General features: G+C 43.1%; 1 protein-coding gene across 1 annotated transcript; it reads left to right on the top strand.

The window, feature by feature from the left end:
- The first annotated feature begins 6,110 nt into the window (after positions 1-6,110).
- Positions 6,111-9,515, top strand: LOC115605011 (interleukin-8-like). Its single transcript, XM_030478759.1, has 4 exons — positions 6,111-6,318; positions 7,101-7,236; positions 7,990-8,073; positions 8,671-9,515. Exons 1-4 carry the CDS (start codon positions 6,168-6,170, stop codon positions 8,699-8,701), a joined length of 402 nt encoding a protein of 133 aa, XP_030334619.1. The 5' UTR covers positions 6,111-6,167; the 3' UTR covers positions 8,702-9,515.
- The last annotated feature ends 10,140 nt before the right edge of the window (positions 9,516-19,655 follow it).

The following is a 19,655-nucleotide window of genomic DNA, read 5'->3' as shown; positions in this document are numbered from 1 at the left end:
CTGTGTAGGTTGGAAGGAAGGCTTCCATGTACTTGTTATGGTTCTTTGAAAGTGACAACAAGCCTATGGGTGCTGCAGGTCCCCCATAGTCAAATTATTATGCTGAAATCCCTTCACAACCCTCACCAAACATTAGAAATAAGGAAGAACATTTGGAAATGGATAGGTAAGAGGTGAATCTACAGAAATGAGGGGCAGAATGAAAAAGTCAGCTTTTTCTGATAAAGGGACATCACCCATGGATTCCTGCACCACCTTGTTGGGGTCCTGTTTGGGTTGGGAAGGTCGTTCCCTATAAGCTGAAGTATTCTGATGATACTAAATGAAGAGCAGGCAAGACTAGGCTCAACTACGAAGAACTGCAGGAGGACTGTAGGAGACTCATTGGTTAAGCAAGAAACTCCAGGTGAAATTCACTGCAGGAAGCAGCCAAAGTGATTGACATGGGAACAAATTACAAAGCTCATATAAAAACAAGGCATTCTAGGCTGACCGTTAGCACATGGGAGAGAGCATTTGGGATTACGACTATGACAGGAACATCACATCAGGGCTCAGCAGTGAAAAAGCTTCAGATCCAACCAAAACCCACCCAGAAACCCAACCCATGCAAACATGATATTAGGAGTTACTAGGGCTTGAATAAGAACTACTAGGTTTTGCTATGCCGCTGAGTAACTGCAAGATTCACCCACTGTGCAGCCCCTGGCTCCCATCTTCAAGAAGACACAGTAGAGTTGGGCAAGGTTGAAGGTAGTGCCACAAAGATGAGCAGATGCTCCATGCAAGAGGTGATGAAGCAAACCAGATCTCTTTCTTTCAAAAGTGAGATGCCTCTAGGTGGCCAGAAGAGAAGTGAATTCACAGCCACTTCTCCATGAAAGAACCAGCATCGAGGAAGTGGCACAGATCCTGTACCAGCTGCTCCTGACAGCTGCAGCAATGAGTTCTACAGAGACCAAAGCTTCATTTTCTATACCCAGAAAATACCCAGAAAAGAACTTTTGTGGCAACATATTTGTAAAATGATCTATGAGATGTGCCACTTACTGGCATGGGGAATGCTGATTAAAATGTGGCTGACTGAAGGAAATGAAGTGTCTTTATTAGTTACTTTAGCCAAGCAGTCTTTGACTGGATGTACCTGCAGCACAGCTGCAAGCAAGCATGGTCTGACACCTAAATTACCGCCTATGAGGTGCTTCACTATGTCTCATCAATGGTTCTAAGAAGAGAGCATCTAAAATTAGAGATACTAAATTACCTGTGTTGTTTCTGAAGTGATATCTGTTGTGCTGTAGTTTCACTTATAGATGGGAAGATGCAGGCAGAGATACACATGCGTAAATATATACAAAAAGAAGTTTAGAAGTCGTAGTTCTGAAGAGAAGACATTATTTTAATATAATGGGAAATATTTGGCAATATTATTTCTTTCATGTTAGTTCTACCTGATACTCTAATAGGCCACATTTTTCTGCTTTGCGAAAGGATTTTGCAGCTTATATATTTATTATGGTAAATCAGAGAATCACAGAATGGTTTGGGTTGGAAAGGACCTTAAGATCATCCAGTTCCAATCCCCTACCATGGGCAGGGACACCTCACACTAGACCAGGTTGCCCAAGGCTCTGTCCAACCTTGCCTTGAACACTGCCAGGGATGGAGCATTCATCACTAAACATTATTTTAATGCATTAATTCCTATTGCAGTCATTATTAATTTCTTTCCCTAGTCAAAAAGGATGTTAAAGGTGTCTTCCCATCATGGTTTGCTACATGTGGTTTATGCCTGGCAATATAAATCTAGTTTCTGAGGATAGGAAGTTCTAAATGGAGATTCTAGCAGCAATTACCAGCCCAGAGGTGAGTGGTCAGGGCAATGGGGGACTGCAGGGAAAAAGACCGTGATGGCCCCATAGAGTTTAAGTAGGCAGTAAGGTTACAGCAAGTGACACTTTATGAGGCAGAGGTGAATGCATGATGTGCATGATGTCTGCTGACCACTTCTAGTTTAATCAGAAGTTCCTGGTATGAACTTCTCAAAACTTCCCATGAGTTCTCTCCCACCACTTCCATACCTTGCTGCCACAGCCAGAAAATGCTTCCTGCCAAGCTCAGGACAGGAAAACGCAACTAAAACAATGAGCAAGAACTCCAGCTGCCATCCCTAACAACTCCCTGGTTGGACTTAGTATCTTCTCTGTTAATACCAAGTCTATCCAGTTTATTTTTAATATGAATATTTGTTAATATTTGCTAACTTTTTATGTTAGTATTATAGTGAATATTAATGTATCATTTTCTACTATTGCTCGATACATTATATTAATATTGTCAGCGACTTTTGATATTGAATTGGATCAAATGCAGCATTTCATTTAACCCACAACAATTTTTTTAACTGAAAGCTACATACAGAATTGACAATTTTCATGCAGAGGACGTGAATATGAAATGAAACACATATCATAAATAAATATGAAGTCATATGAATATATACTTATACTGTTGTATTTATAAACACGTCAGTTAAAAGACAAGTCAACTATGAAGCTGTACTGCTGTTCTGTGATTCCAGAGGGGCTCAGGGAAGCCATGATCTGGCTGAGGGCACATCGCCATCTGTATTTAGACACTTCATTTAACAGAAAATCACAAGCTGACCTAAGCTTTTTCTCCTTTGACCTAAGCTTTTTCTCCTTTCTACGCTATCACTTCCTCATAGAGCAAGGCAAAGGCAGATGTTTAGGAGCCCTTCTTCTCCCCTTGCCGTGCCTCACAAGTGTTTGCACAGCACTGCGCCCAGTTCCTGAGCAATTCAAGGGATTATTTCCCAGCCCCAATATTTACCCTTTGGCTCTTGGCAGGTCGAGAGGAATGGCAGGAAAATGCCAAGCCCTCTATGGGGAACAGGAGGTGGTTTCAGAAGACAGAGCAGGTTTTTTTTTCCCCTGGGGAACAAGAGCGGCTGGCAGAGAGAACACCCAGGAGACAGGAGTTGGCAGAGTTCACCTTGCATGGGCTGAACCCTCGTTCCAGCAAAAACTTTGTGTCCTGGACTGCTGGGGTCTTGTGTGCACAGCTTCTCAGATGAGAGGTTTGCATTTGTCTAAACCAAGACAAAGTCTTACTTTTCTTGCAGAGAGAAACTTAAACAGCCCACAGGCTGGAGCATTCCTCTGGACCTAGGTGGCTGAAACCAAAATGGGGCTAGAGCCCAGCTCTTCCCCCACCTCTCTGATGATCCTGGTCACTGGAGCACACATGAATCCCCCTCACTCTGACCCCTGTGTTTGGGTGTCCTTTGCTGCGTACAAAGACTCTAAATGATCCTTTACAAGATCCCAAAAGATTGACTTTTGTGTTCATTAGACAGGGCCACGAATCAGGAAAAAGAAAAACCTCTAGTTTCCCTCCTGCAGCATGAGAACACATCCTATACCCTGCCTTCAAACACAGTCAAGGGAAGTATTTACTTCCCTTTTCAGCTGTCTTTCAGTTATTGGACTATTGCCTAACTGTTGTTTTGTTGGTTACCAGCGTGCTTTTAATGGGGTTAGCCATGGAAGGTATCTGCTTGCGGCGGTATCAGCTCACTCAGTGACTTACCCGGCAAAAGGAGCAGCAATTCCTTTTGCACAAGTCATCTCTGCTGGTTGATGGGAAAACTCACACTGCCAAAATCAGGTAATGGAGTTGGAATTCTCATAGGCACGGGCTGGGGTGAGATCCCGGGCAAAGAGTGGAAGGGGTGGAGGGAGAACTTGGGCATTCCCAGGAATCCAGGTTAGGAGTGCCTGGCCTTTGGGCTCAATCTCATGTCTCACATTTTAATGCCTCTACCGTCTCTATTACACCCGCTTCACATAGTCCCAATGGAGCTGTGTCATATCAGAGAAAAAGTGGAGGGAGAGGAGATGCTTTAGCTCTCAGCCAACATGGTGGATTTTTATTTCATTAGAAACATCCTGTTCTTAGAGACAGACACTCTTAGCTTAGGGGCAGGGTTAATGATAGAGGTGGAGTAGGCTTTTGGCTTCCCTTTTGATCTGGGGATTTCTGCAGATCTGTTACTGCCACACTCAGGAAATAGCTGAGCCTAGTGGTTAGGAGGACAAGCAATCGGTTTTCCTTGGGGATTTGAGGGGGAATTTTCTGGTTTTTTGCCTCAGACATTAATGACATTTTGTCACACTCCAAAATTAGATAACAAAGCTGCAAATAGTAACAAAGAAAAGTGGGATCCCTAATACAATTTTAATTGCTCTATGTGTGTGCATACATCTGTGGAGACACAGAGAGAAACAGAGAACCCGCAGGAAAAGAATCAGCAAAACCATGTTCCAGGTAAACTGGTTAAAGCTCCAACATTTACAGCTTGACTTCAGTGAAACCATCCTGTGAATTTAACATGACATACACAACATGAACAATAAAACACAACCTTCAATACCTGGTAAAATCCTCTCCTTGGCACACCTTCAGAGAATACATGTACTTCTCAGTAAAGCTCTCTGAGACACACAGCTAAGGAGGAGCACCATCAGGAGCCAGAACCGGAATCAGTAAGAGGTAGGAGAGACAAACTTGGTGGTGTCTTCCCTTGGGCCAGCTGACACAGTGCTGGCAAACAGATGAATTTTCATCACAATTTTCCTTTTATCAAGTAAGTTTATGACAAATGGTACACAGTAAACCCCAATAAATCATGGGCAAACTATTAAAGTATTACTATAAATAACGTCTAATGCTGTACATGCTAAAGATAATTGAGCTTTTATGAGCTCCCCAGAGTTGGGGAGAAACACCTCTATAAATCCACAGATCACAGAAACATGAAGCTTTGAGGTTGGAGATAACAAGCAGCAAAAAACATCACGGTCAAAAGGACAATGTTTTCACAGCACTGAAACAGAATGGCTTCTACTGAGATGGGTTAAAACCCCAAATCTTTGTTTGAACAACAGATCAGCATTTCTTCCCTGTGAGGGTGGTGAGGCCTTGGCACAGGTTGCCCAGAGAAGCTGTGGCTGCCCCATCCCTGGCAGTGTTCAAGGCCAGGCTGGACGGGGCTTGGAGCAACCTGCTCTAGTGGAAAGTGTCCCTGCCTGTGGCAGGGGCTTGGAACTGGATGAGCTTTAAGGTCCCTTCCAACCCAAACCACTCTGTGATTCTATGATTTAATCCCAAGTCTTTCACTGAAATTGTCTCCCTCACAAGGCAGTATCTGTACCAGCTCCAGCAAGTAAACAGCCGGTGTTCATGCAACAAGGCTCTTGAGCAGAAATATCTCCAGCAGTGCCGTAATGCTTCATGTTATTTCCCTTTGCTAAGAGCAATGGTTATGGTCACTGAAAAAGATGACAGAAAAGGCTCATTAAAAGTACCTAGACTTACAAAGCAAACAAAAGCAATTGCAGTTCTGCAGGTCATGTTATTTAGTCTGCATGCAAAGCTTCCTCTGTTCATCATTCATTAATATGTGTGACATGACAAATGCAGGCAGGGTTCTCAAAACTGCTCAGAATTTACTATCTGCTTCCCCCAGGAAGCTTTGAAGACTGCAGCCTCAGTTCGTTTCCTGAACAGATAGTAGCACAGATGAACTGACTTTGTGAAATGCCCCTTGAACGTCAAAAAAAGAGCAAGGAATTAGAATCGTTGATATAAAAATAATGCCAAGGTAAAATCCTAAGCCCAGTGAAAAATCTTTTTAGTGATTTCAGCACTGCTCCATTTCCACTCCAGTGGCTTAAGATTGGATAAGTGGAAGCTATCACCAGAAATGGAGATGAGAAATTCAGTATTTCAAGTATAGACCTGGCAACCCTACAAAGAAGAGTTATTACCCTGTAATAAAAAGTTATAACATAAATGTAACTGAAGTCATCACAAAGCTGTATTACTCAATCAGGGTATGCATGAGAAAAAGCACAGTATTTCCAAAAGCCAACACCAGACATAGGAATGCATGGCTATTATTTACATATTTTGATAAATTAATACATTATATCATTTTGGCAGAATAATTTGTCGTCATCTGGGAAGCAGTTTCACAACAGTCATGTGACTCATTTGTACTGCATCTGGGAAATTCCTCTAACGCAATCCTCTCTGCTGCTAGCCCAGCAGAGGTGCATGGCACAAAGCCCTATATAAGCTACATGGGTCACCCTGAGAGGCATCAGCAATCCTTCAGGATAGAAGAGCTCACTGCTCCGCAGAACCCGTCCAGCAGCAGCTCCTGTCCAACCATGAATGCCAAACTCGTGGCTGTCCTGGCTCTCTGCCTGATCTCCGTGGCTGCGTCTCAGGGTGAGTGAATCCCTCCTGAGGACTATAGTACTTGTGTAGGCATCTCCGAGATGCTTTTCCTTGCACTGAGGTAGCTTTGCATTGTTTTTGGGAAGTTTCTTTTGGGAGATTTGCAGCAATTCCTCTTCAGTCTGAAGGTTTGTTTCACATAGCCCTTGTGCTGACGAGTTACTGACATCTTGTAGGAAAAACCTTAAGGATGCAACTTGAATTTGCCTTGCTTCTATGTTTCACTCCAAGTGTTCACAGTGAGACACTCTGTGTCTCCTTCTCCTTAAGGATCTCCTTCTTAAGTGTCTGAATGTTTCTCTTCCTTCCCACATAAAGAACAGCTTATGATCTCATATTTGTTAATTAATGATCATACTGCCTCGAGCAAGTAATATATATTACTGGAAACAGAGAGTAAATATTAACACAGAAGCATGGACAAGCCTCCAATAATGAAAACCTCAAGGGCTTTGTCTTCTGTGTAGTCGCCAGTTTGTCAATCCAGATGTCGAAATGATGCAACTAACCATACAGTGTGACCAGTACAAGAAAACACAAACCATGTGGTTTACTTCAAAAAGATGTGTTGATTTAGTTTTCAATGTACTTGGGCATCAGCTCATCTGAAACAAGCAACTCATCTTTATTCCATAAGGACTGATTTAGGCAGCTTCGACAAATACAGTATTTTAACTGAGAATGTGGATAAACCAAAGAAGTCGAGCTTTATGTCTGACCCAGCAATGGGTAGGACCACCTCTCCAACCATGTCCTTCCTTTCCTGCTCACAGGTAGGACCCTGGCCAGGATGGGAACTGAGCTCCGGTGCCAGTGCATAGCCACTCATTCCAAGTTCATCCCTCCTAAGTCCATTCAAGATGTGAAGCTGACACAGAGCGGCCCCCACTGCAAGAACGTTGAAGTCATGTAAGTAGCTCTGCAAGATCCTTCCTCTTTTTCACCTTCCCCCTGCCACTGGGGCTTTCAGACTTCATGACCATGACATAATAAGGTCAGATTTGGTTATTCTTTTGAGAGAGGCAGTTTTAAGTAATACACCATGTTCTTCATCGTCTCTATGACCGTAGGTATTCCTGAACTGATAATTATTTATCTGTCATTGGACATATTAAATATTTCTGAGGGTAAAACATTAATTCAAGGACTGGGCGGATCTTAATACATGAGATAATAATGCCCTTTAAATGCTACATTTATTTATTAAGCAGACAAAACTCCTGGGAAAACAGTTTAGGTCAGTCTCAGAGTGAAAAATAAAGTTCCCACAAGCAGACATAGGGAAAGAAATGAAATTAATCTGGTCTTGAATAGCATGGAGGAAGGACTGAAAGGTTGAAATCCTTGTACTGCTGAAGCATCTTCTCAGTGCTGGAGGCTTCAGTCACTTACTAATGTAAACCAATTCAAACCAAATACCCATATATATTGAGGAAGATATGGGGAATGTGTGGCTGCTTTGAGAGCAGGCACAGACTCACACAGCTCCTGGGTGGTTTTAGTTTCCTCTGTTGTGGAAAACATAAACCAAAATGGCCAAGTCTAACCTAGAGCAGCTGGGATGAATTCATACTCATTTACAAATGCCCTTGTATTACACTCTGTGAGTAAAACTGATCCATGCAGTAGTTTCCTGACTTCTCTTTAATCTTTCTTTTGCAGAGCGACTCTGAAGGATGGCAGAGAGGTGTGCTTGGAGCCCACTGCTCCCTGGGTACAGATAATTGTAAAGGCAATTTTGGCCAAGTAAGTCCCATTCCCTTTTCATTTGGGCAGCTGAGTGCTAAACCTCTCCAAAAAGCCAATCTGTAGAACTTTATAGTGATACTTTCCATTTTCTCTTCATCAGATATAAAAAACCAAGGAAACTTGCTGATTAATTAAAGAATTAGTCTCAGAATTAGTCTAGAGTCTGACTGCTGCAAGGTCCTTGTTCAAGCCGATATGTCACTACTAAACATTTGAGTACCAGCAATTTGGTCTGGAAGGAAAGGAACTCAGAAATGTTTGGCTCCTGTTGAAAAATGAGGCTTTAAAAAAATGCATCTTTTCCTTACTTACAGTAGCATATGTTAATAAATCGTATTTCTGAGTTAATGAGTTTCTTGATGCAAGAAAATGCAGAAACTCACGCAGCAGAAATTCCCTAGCTGGACACCAGATATGCACACACTAGGACTTCAGTAACTGCTTTTGAGACATCACCTTTCTTGTTTCCATGCCTAGGATAGCCAATAGAGTGGCAAACAGACCACTCATCCTTAAATGCTTGTTCAATGCTAAGCAATGATAACTATCCTTGAACCTTCTTTTAAATGGTTCTCTTCCCTCACCTCTTACTAGGGCTCAACTCAACTCTGACTCGCCACTCTAAGAAACATCAGGACAAACAAGTCTGGGAACTGCTCCCACTCCTCCCTTGACAGAAGCATTTGGGAAAAGCATCTTTTGAACAGTGTGCCATCTGCCACCTCCTCCATCAGTGTTACTCTGCTTCCTGTGGATTGATTGATTGATTGATTGATTGATTGATTGATTTCACTGCATCTATTTAAGAAAGCCTTTTGGAATGGGCGGTGTTGCCTGTACATTGACACTGAAGATGCTTGAATAGGAAAAGTGGTTTGATAAAGGAAATGAAGGACCCTTGGCAACCACTTCAGCCAAACACACCTGGGGAAGTGCACTGCACTTACAGCACAGCTTATTTACACTATTTTGCTAAAACACCAGCAAACTGATCCTTCCTTCTGCTCCCCTGGAGTGCGCAAGTATGTTGTGTCAACAACAGGTTCCTGAACCACAGGCAGCCTTGTACTAGGAGCTGGGATTTCTCACGTGGAAAATCTAGCCTATGAACTCTGTAAGACGGTCAGTTTGGTATTTATTTATTTTTTGTGATTTCCATGGTATTTATAAATGTATTTATTGTGTAGTTTCTATACAAGAGAGAAAATTATGATAATTTATTTAATTTCTGCTAGATTCTTCATTCCTACTATTAATTTATTAAGAACTATTCACAGACTCATTGCTTTGTACAAGGACTTGGTTGTATGTCAAATTAGCTCCTCACTCAGCTAATGGGAAAAACCTCCATCTTGCACACACAGAATTTGTTTGTGAGAGTGTCATTATTCCTAACAATGTATTATTAAATGTTTTCTATTAAAAAAATCTATTTGTTATCTGTTTGTTATTTCACATTTTCATTAGCTTTATTTGGAAACAGTCTGCTTCATATTTTTTCAACCACCTCAGCCTGATCTCTGGAACTGAAATGGAAATTTTTTGTACCTAGTACAATAACTCACCCTGTTAAGGTACATTACTGAAGGCAGTAACAAACTCTTAGGGTAGGGTAAATCACTCCCTTTCCTCTCTGCAGGCTGTTCCCAGTGCTTGGGGGCTGGTGGGCTGCAGGACAAGGCTCCTTATTTAAGTACCTTGCAGCCAAGCACATCGTCCCCTCAGCTGCCAGCATCCAGATCAGCCCGAGCTGTAACTCTTAACTGCATCAAAAAGCCACAAACTGACTATCAAAATGGGAATTTGTGACCTTTCTTTTGATACCCAAATATCCAGCATTTGCCCTTGCGGAGCACCTGCTTCCTATTCTGATACCTCGTGTGGATTCCCAGCTCAGTTAGTATAACAGTAGTAGTATAAAACATCCATGCTCAACAATTCTCTGGAATCATCAGCTCGAAGCACAACAGTGGCCAAACAGAAGCCAGTGACATGGGGGAGAATCGAAAGAATTTAAACCCGAGAGGTTGAGATAAGAACAGTCCAGTAACTAAAGTATAATACAAAACTACTGCTACTAATAATAATAATGATAAGGGAAATAACAAGGGGAGAGAATATAAAACTAAAAAGGGAAGGGGAAAAAACAATAAACACAAGAGATGCACAATACAATTGCTCACCACCCGCCGACTGATACCCAACCTGACCTGAGCGGCGATCGGGTCCCTTCCGGGTAACTCCCCCCAGTTTATATACTGGGCATGATATGCTGTGGTATGGAATACCCCTTTGGCTAGTTTGGGTCAGGTGTCTTGTCTCTTCTCCCTCCTGGCTTCTTGTGCCCCTCCTCACTGGCAGAGCATAAGAGACTGAAAATTTGCTGCATTACTTAGCAGCAACTAAAACATTGGTATGTTATCAGCATTATTCTCAGACTAAAGCCAAAATCACAGCACTGCACACCTAGTAAGAAGGAGAAAAATAACCATCTGAACCCAGGACATGGGGTAATGGTTGGTCTTGATGATCTTAAAAGTCATTTCCAACCTGATTGATTCTATGATTCTATGATTAATTTCATAGGCAGAGCCTATTGAAAAAGGACAAGCAATGTAACTTCTAGGAAAAAGCAGATGCGAAGTTCACAGGGCATTATACATCCTGAACAAAATGCAACCACATTTTCGGGGGCATTTGCTAGCTTCAAGTGAACCCTAATGTTTTAAGGGTTTTTCCATTCAAGTTCGGAGTAGAAGCCAGGGAGGATTTTCTCCTATAAAGCCACAGTATCTGTCATTATGGATTTTAATACCCCACCTTTCACCAAGATGACGGGTGTGTTTCAAGTGGAATGGTAACAGTTGGCATATTTCAATGGACCACAAGACTCCGCACTTGAGTGTAAAGGAGTCTTCTTGCAAGATGTTACCAAACAGAATTGTAACAGTGCAGAAAACAATTTCTTCTTTCATTTTTCTTTGCAGGAAGAGTTATCAAGGGTTGACAATTGCACGGCTAGTAGTAAAGCCAGTGAGCAAGCCCTCTTGCCACCAGAGTCCTGTTGATGGACACCACCTAAAGGAAGGTGACAGAACACAGAAGGTACAAAGGTGAACAAACCACTAGCAAGAAACATCAGCAAGTTCCTAAACATCAATAAAAAGCCTGTATAATCATAAACTCTAACAGTGATGAAAAAATACATATGCCAACACGCACCTCCTCACCCATCGAGTTTCACAGCTCAATCAATGACAGACCTGTTTGCACTGTCATAATTTGCGATCTGGAAACAGAGAAACATGAGTGGGCAGCAGTTCTGGTGTGAGCCATGGAGGATGCAAGGCCAGCATCATTCACTGCCTAGCAGATACTCTGTCCTACAGCATGCTGGAGGAAAGGTAGCTCCTGCCACCAGGAGGAAGACCCTGGGATGCTGCCAGAAGCCTCACTTCTCCCTCTGCCTGCCAGAAGCCAGTGACTGTCTGCCAGTCACAGACAGACTGTCCGTCAGACAGGCTGTGACTGGCTGTCAGTGTTGCAAAAACAGTTGAGACTGGCAGAGCAGTGCAGACCCGGGAGGTTTGAACAGAATGATCTTGAAGGTCCCTTCCAACCCAAACCACTCTAGGATTCTATGAATATTCGGTCTGCTGGACAACAGGCCAGTTGCGCTCTGTAGACTCGCTCCGGTGCCCTTCCTCTCTGTCCACATCAGGAACAAGAGGGAATACTCCTCCCTTTCCAGCCACACCATCCTGAGTGGTGACTGGTGCTCCACAAGGAAGTTCTCAGCGCCACAATTTTTCAACACGACCCTGCCCAGCAGCCAGACTTACAAGCTCTGGCTTTGTTGTCTGTTTCCATGCATGCAGGATTGGGAAGGGGGCAGAGAGGGTCACAGCAGCAGCACAATCAGTTACAAGACTTTTCCTGACAGCTCCTATGTACCTGTGCCACAAGGACTGTGCCTCTGGTCATCTCATCAACAGCCACGTCAGCTTTGGGGGAAAAGTGATCCTTGCCTTGGGAAAGAAAAGAGAGGAGAAAACAAATGAGAGAGTCACAGGCTTTCAAGGCCAGAAGAGACTGTTCAGCTCATCTTGTCTGATCTCCTACATCCATTAGGCCACAGAATCCTCGCCTACTGTTGCTGTACACATTCGCTAAATTAGAAGGAGAAACAGAAAACGTGTTACAATAGTCACAGGGAAAGGAACAGGAAGAATAAACTTTCATAAAGGCCTTGAGGTACCTCTAGTAGCATCAACAAGCTTATTTTCCAGCTGCTCTTTAAATTCATATCTATCTCTGCTCTACCAGCAGACCACAGAACAAGATCCTTACCTCAGACCAGGGATCTCTGGACATCTCTCACCATTACAGTCATCACTTTCACCTTACCTCCCCTTTACACTCAAAACCATTTCACCTTTCCCCTGCCTCTTCTTTGCAGGCCAGTACTACACACAGGGACAGCATCCAGGACTGCAGTTTCTCCAGCAGCAGGCTGGATTCACAACACAGCTGGACCACAGCATCCTAAGATGTTGTGGATGCACTTGATGCACTGCAGGTCTCCCCAGATCTCTGCTTGAAAGGCAGCATCCCATTCCTGAGGGCTCCATAGGCTGACAACACGTGCTTCTCTAGAACCTAACTCCTCACTGAAGGGGAAGTGCTTTGCAAATATTCTCACATACAGTCTTGCAAGAGGCTGGTGTGTGGGCACACAACACAAATTTGCAGCTCAATAGGAGCCCAACAGCAACACACAGCTCCTTCGTTTACTTTTATGTGAACAGTGGAGGAATTCCTAAACAAAGAGCAACTACAGCCTGAGGAAGCATCTGCCCATAACTATATGCCCCTCTAAAAGATTTCACAGTAGCAAAGATGGGAAATATGCATTAACACCCTCATAATAGTATGTATCTAGCAAAAGCAGCCTAGATAGACAAACCACTACTTAGGAACCCAGCTCCCAAGTTTGTTCTATACTGAACTTACTACGTGGACAGCTGAGCTGTCTCTTTTACTCTAGAAACTGTGTGAACCCTGCCCCACCTGGACACCACTGGGGCTCATGTCCCAGTCATGCTCCTCTATCTACAAGCCTCACCTGGTTGATATGAGGCAGGACTAACAGGCATGTCCCAAGACATTACAAGCCTGTACATTCCCAAGACAAAAGATCCACATTTATGCTCTCCAGTCAGTGTTCATCCGCTGTCCACTGGCAGCATCATCAACTGATGACTTTCAGGATCGGTTTCTCCAAGCGTCTCCAGAGATCTAGAAGGAGGAAGAAGTGGAGAGTGTCTGAGATTCGCAAATCATAGAATCATGGAATAGTTTGTGTTGGAAGGGACCTTAAAGCTCACAGCGAAGAACTTCTAAAATCTCACCTCAATCCCCCCTCTATGAGTCTAAAGACATTCCTCCTTGTCCTGTCCTTACAGGCTCTAGTCAAAAGCCTTTGGGGTCGCCCCCCACCTTGTGGTACTTCTACGCCACTGCATCCTAAATCATCCTGGGCTTAAAGGACAGGTTTTACTCAGGGTTCCTAGCTGTGTTCCTAGACTAGCATTGCTGACTTCAGTCAACAACTAATTATTAGTCTTTATATTGGACTAGTGATTTTTATCAGTTCTTGAGAGACCAGGAAGAGGGCTGAAAAATGCGTCACCAGAAGCGTTTGAAGTCAAAACAGTCACAAAAAGGTGAAGTAATAAGAAACAAACCCAGCGTAAGGTAAGAGATCAGCATATGACATGACTTTTATTAGGATACATCTTTACAGCAAATTTCTGAAAGCAACATCATTTACTCAGTTTGTGTACCAGAGAAGGCTTGCAGGAACATGTTTATCTGGGAACAGACTTGGTGGAAAATAGAGCTGAAGAACATCAGAGGAGATGAGGCCAGACAAGCTAAGTGAGAGCTGGCAGACATGATTTGTACATTCACAGCAACTTCTGACAATATCCAAGAGTCATTTTGGTTTTATTTCAGCAGGGAAATCAAGTCTAAAATGATACATTTTGCAAGACAAATTTACAGTTACGAAATTTGAGTTGTAAATATCAGTGTTTGAACAGATCCTGCATTAATTAGACAAATTATTCTCAAAATATTTGAAGACCATATAGTTAAAAGTATTTTCACTCTGCAGAGGCCCTGGCAGCTTCTTAAATTCGTGTTGCAGTGACATGCACAAGTGGGTGATTAAACTTAGTTCCTGGAGAGAAAAATCATGAGGCACGAGGATTGGAGTGTCTTAGCTCCTTAATTACACAGACAATTGAGTTTGCTCTTAGTAATAAACTAAGAAAAGCAGACAAAGCGAGTTTAAATAAAGTTTTTTTAATAGATATGTCTTAATCTACTAAGTAGCAATCCCAGACACCCCGGGAAGTAAGCAGAGTAGGAGCAGCCGTGACATTAGTTCTCTGTGGCACATCCCGCTGCAGCAGCCAGCAGGGGCCAGTGCAAGGCCACCACATTGGGCTGTGAACTCCTTGCAGCCCAAGCCCAGTTAGCACTAGCAGGCACCTTACCCCAGTACCTCCTTGGCAGCAGTTTAGTCATTCACATGATTATTTGCATCAATCATGTAAAAATCACGTTGTTGGTCTAAGAGTCTTCAATTTCAGGGGATTTAGAATCACAGAATCCTAGAATCACAGAACAATTTGGGTTGGAAGGGACCTTAAAGCTCATACAGTTCCAACCCCCTGCCACGGGCAGGGACACCTTCCACTAGACCGGGTTGCTCAAAGTCCCATGCAACCTGGCCTTGGTGGGCCTTTGAGCTATCTGTTTCACCAGATACTCTTTAAGTTTTTACACAGGTGTCTGAAATTCATCACTGTAAATGAAGGCTTGAACGGTTCATCAAGGACTGTAGTGATAGGACAAGGGCTGATAGGTTTAAACTGAAACGGGAAATTCAGGTTAGATCTAAGCAAGAAGTTCTTTACTGTGAGAGTGGGGAGGCACTGGCACAGGTTGCCCAAAGAAGTAGTAAATGCTTCATCTGTGGCAGTGTTCAAGGCCAGCTTGGGCAGAACCTTGGGTGACATGGTCTAGCGTGGGGCGTCCCTGCCCATGGCAGGAGGTTGGAACTGGATGATCTTCAGGTCCTTTCCAACCCAAATCATTCTGTGATTCTATGAAAGTCAGTGTGCCTTGCTCTGAACTTGCTGTAGCAAGTAGCTGTTGCAGCACTACTAAGCTGACTACTGCAGAGCACACAGTGAGCACGTATGCAGATACTAGGAGCTCCAGGAGAGGATCAGCCAGCTGCCTGCCCATATGCCTCCAGGAACAGCTGGACTTTTACTGCTCAGATGCGGTTCCTGCCTCTGCAATTACTTTTGCGTAACATTTCATGCCTGGAATTACTCTCATTCCTGCACCAGTTAGAACCTGTGCTCTCCACAGACCTGGGCCAGCACATTGTCCAACTCACAGGCCAAAAGACACTCCCGTTCCTCTACAGCTCTTTAGCTGGTTGACCATCCTGGTTGACTAGATTCCTGCAGTGGGGATTGCCTCCCGCCAGCGTGGTACATTCCCAGTGGTGTAGAAGCTGGGACAATACTGTTCCAGAGGCTGAGTTTGCATTTCCAGTGGGCAGCTTGTTCAGATTCCTCACTTGTAAGGACATGTGTACTGGCTAGAAGCAAGGTATCGCCCACAGGGCTGAGAATGACAGTTTCAGATGGATCAAATTCCAAACTGGAAGACACACCCTGTCAGCAAAGGGAAGAAGCTTTCCAGAATTTCAGCATCTCCTAAACAGCTATTGAGTTTTTATGTTGCCTTAACAGGAACAGGCAGAGCTCATAGTCCAAATCAGATGGTGATTTTATATAACACAGTGTTTCATATACCTCCATCCTCATCTGGCTTTGTTCATACAAAAACAATCAGGTGTCCTCAGCACTGAGATCAACTTTTAGCCTTGTTCATTCCCATGAACCCCAGCGTAGGTTGTAAATGTGTTAGCCAAGCACTGAGAGAAGATTGAGCCTTTCAGTGTTAGAGAGGCTATTGTTTTATCCAGCACCACTGGAATGCCACCGCCTCTGCCATTGAGCTGACACATAACTGCCATCCACAGCATGCAGCACCCACTGTGCTCTGGGACCCTACTCTGAAGAGTCTGGGTCTTGGATATCTGACTGAGAATAAAAATGTGATCCCTACAATCAGGCACTCAGGAACAGAATATAAATATGAAGCGGTAAGTACATTGATGTATCTACTCCTGGTAAAATCAGCTTGACAGCTGAATGCCCAGAGGGGTTATTTGATATTGTAATATGAAAGCAGCATTATGGAAGGATAAGGGCCACCCAGAGCAGTGATTTTCAGCAAGAAGACTAAGCAGAGTTGAGGAGGATCTCTGTCACAGGGTGAACATTCTTAGAGAGACCTGAGGAGCCACAGAGATCTCTTCAGAGCATCTCAGGGTCTGGAACTGTGTCAGTTTGCAGAGGTGAAATTCTGGGGCAAAAAAGGTAGTACCTTTGAAGATCTGACTGGTAGGGTAGTAACCACTGAGAGCATGACAGTGAACAGTCTCTCAAACCCCCTTGAACTCAGTCACACATGGCTTAGGACAGTGCTGCAAGACTGTATGCTAGAGATAATTCATAAGTTTATGGCACAGTGCCATGTACTGCAGCAAAGTCAAGGAAACAATGTATGATATGCATTGTGTTCATCAGAAATTCAACTCAGATTGATTACTGGTAGACTTTTGGATAAGGCTTGGGTATTTCTAATGTGACTCTGGGACTGATGTTCAGTGGAGAAAAGACATTTCCCGTTTCTTCCCTTTGCTTGTGGAGAAAATATAAACTTGCATACGTATGTCTGTGATCCAAAATGTATTAGAATTAGGTTATTGCTGAAGTTTACTTTATGATTTGGGACATCCTAGGATGAGGAGAATCATAGACTCACAGAATGGTTTGGGTTGGAAAGGACCTTAAGATCATCCAATTCCAACCCCCTGCCATGGGCAGGGACATCTCACACTAGACCACGTCGCCCAAGGTTCTGCCCAAGTTGGACTTGAACACTGCCACAGATGAAGCATTTACTACTTCTTTGGGCAACCTGTGCCAGTACCTCCCCACCCTCACAGTAAAGAACTTCTTCCTTAGATCTAACCTGAACTTCCCCAGTTTCAGTTTGAACCCATCACCCCTTGTCCTATCGCTACAGTCCCTGATGAAGAGTCCCTCTCCACATCCTTGTAGGCCCCCTTCAGATATAACCTGAGGACACCCACCCACCTCAATCATACAATGCTTTGCATCTCGAATCTTCCTATTTGTACACAACTTACAGGCAAGTGTAGAAGTAGCAGAAAAATTAGCTGATTGTTTTGCCAGGGCAGCTCCAAATGCACCTTCACAGAATTATGGCAATAGCTTCAAGTCAGGATCAAGACCTGAAGCTTCCCCAAAACTTTAGGTTAGAACTTGTATGACCATTTGATTGTAGAGAGGACTGGAGGGGTGTTTTTAAAAGGAACAGAACAAAGGAGACAGTCCACATGATGACTCAGCTGCCTTAAGAAAAAAGTAATTAAAGAAAAATCATTAGCATGTTGGAAATGGGGGTCAGGTGCTACAGTCACATGGGCCTCAATTGACCACTACAGAGCAGTGACCTGAGCATAAAAGGAGCCCATAGCTCAGGTAAGTGGGTGAGTTTTTTTTTTTGTGGAGGTATAGAAGCAAGGTGGACCAGGGGTTTTGACTCTTGAAGACAGAAGTGTATAGATGTAGAGTGGTATATAGAAAGAAATCTGAGAAAGTGGTGTTTTATGGAATACCTTGGGGTTTGAGTGAAATCTGGGTCTGAAAATCTTAACTGTGGAAGACTTACAGCTGGTAAGTGCTGTGCAAGTTGGCTGGGTGTGGTGAGGTAGTGATTTTATGCTCTAATGGGAGTGAGGAGCTGTATGACTCTTTTGGATAGGGCAGTTCCCTTTGGTTCTGCCCTTTATAATATTTTCTAGCTCCAGGCAATGAAAATTCTTGTATGGCTTTATCATTTTCTGTAATATCAAATGGATGACTAAATGGGTGTGTATAATCAATGCAAAGCCATGGTGTGTGACTAATGGTGCTCCGGACCTGCTCCTCTAGTGGTGGTTCATGAGGGCAAAGAGAGTGAGATATGCAAGCAAAGTGCAGGTGAAAATCAGTACCTGGGAAGTTCCAGCTATTTAAGTGATGTCAAAACCCTATACCCTTTAGCACATGTGCTGCTACAAACATCAGCTCTGCTTCTTTACTATACCTTAAAAGCTTGTGGCCCCCAAAATTCAGAAGATGGTGTGTGAGGGATTGTGGCACATGTGGCAAGACGCAGTAGTGGATGTGTGCATTGTATATTTAATAATCTGAGATAATCTTCTGTTTCCTACTTTGTTTTCTGTCCTTATCAGTTGTGTCTGCAAAATATGTCCTGGCACACAAGTACATCTCTTGGCACTTTGGTGTCATGACAGAAAATCATCTTGCTAAGGAATGGGAGTTCCTTTGTGGGGGAAATGCAGTTCTTCTAAATTCCCTGATTTGTGGCTATTATCAATGCAATCCTGTGGTAATGTTTGTAATTTAAAGGAAAGAACTGATCACTTGGTTAAGTCAATTTCAGATCTTGTCTGATGAGGCTCTAACTTTGTATTACAGTAGTTGGCTCAGAAAGTCCATGAAGGAATTTTTCTGTTTAGGGTTAATGAAGTTGGCCAGAAACAGCTGTTTGCGAACAATGTTATGGATTTTCCTTCTCACCATAAAGCAAAGTAATCTGTTGTGAGCTTGTATATCCTGTTGTGTTTATCAAAACACTTCCACTGGAGTCCAGCAAGCATGTAGGATCTTGCAATGGCTAGACTGCTTCTTGTGACTGTGTACTACAAAAATAGAGCAGGAGTCTTAGTTTTACCCATTTGAGAATTTTTAGCTCTAACAGTCTGTTTGTTAATGATTTGAGGCCAAGTTATTAAACTGCTGACCTCCAACTTCCTTTTCTTTATTAAAATGATTTGAATGTTTATCATGCAAGGAGACAGAAATGTAATACAATCTATAACGACTTGGAGCAGCATGTTCCCCGCCTGTGCTGAAGAAACCATTGTTACCCTTCATTTAAAGGGTGAAACAGTAGAGCCAGGTTTTGGCTTGTTCTTAGACTTCCAGGAAATATAAACTATGTTTATTATGCTAGATTTAAAAAAAAAAAAAAAACAAAAAAAAAAACCCCAAACCTGTGTGCATTGATTATTTCCTGTGAAAGGAATAGAGGCATTCTCTTTCTTGGAGCTCACAGTGAACTAATTCCTGTATGTGTCCCTAAAGCCTTTCTTCCCCCGCTCCATGTGATACCTATTCCTAGTCTGCACTGACTACTGTCTGCAAAGTAGTTAGTAATTTTGTAAGACTCAAATGAGAGCACAACTAGGCCATTGGTAGGAGTAGTTAAGTGGGAGAGAAACAAACCTGAGCTATGTTCACCAAGCCTGGCTTAACTGGAAATGTGAATGC

Source organism: Strigops habroptila, chromosome 3 (genome assembly GCF_004027225.2).
Source record: "Strigops habroptila isolate Jane chromosome 3, bStrHab1.2.pri, whole genome shotgun sequence".
Classification (NCBI taxonomy): domain Eukaryota; kingdom Metazoa; phylum Chordata; class Aves; order Psittaciformes; family Psittacidae; genus Strigops; species Strigops habroptila.
The sequence above is the reverse complement of the archived record's forward strand: the minus strand, read 5'-3'. Positions and strand labels throughout refer to the sequence as shown.

Bases quoted from the DNA above. Each gene is read 5' to 3' on its own strand.
- LOC115605011 (XM_030478759.1), top strand. From the start codon at position 6,168: ATGGGTCACCCTGAGAGGCATCAGCAATCCTTCAGGATAGAAGAGCTC. The intron at 7,237-7,989 runs GTAAGTAGCTCT...TTTCTTTTGCAG, and splicing joins TGCAAGAACGTTGAAGTCAT to AGCGACTCTGAAGGATGGCA. The intron at 8,074-8,670 runs GTAAGTCCCATT...ACCTCTTACTAG, and splicing joins GTAAAGGCAATTTTGGCCAA to GGCTCAACTCAACTCTGACT.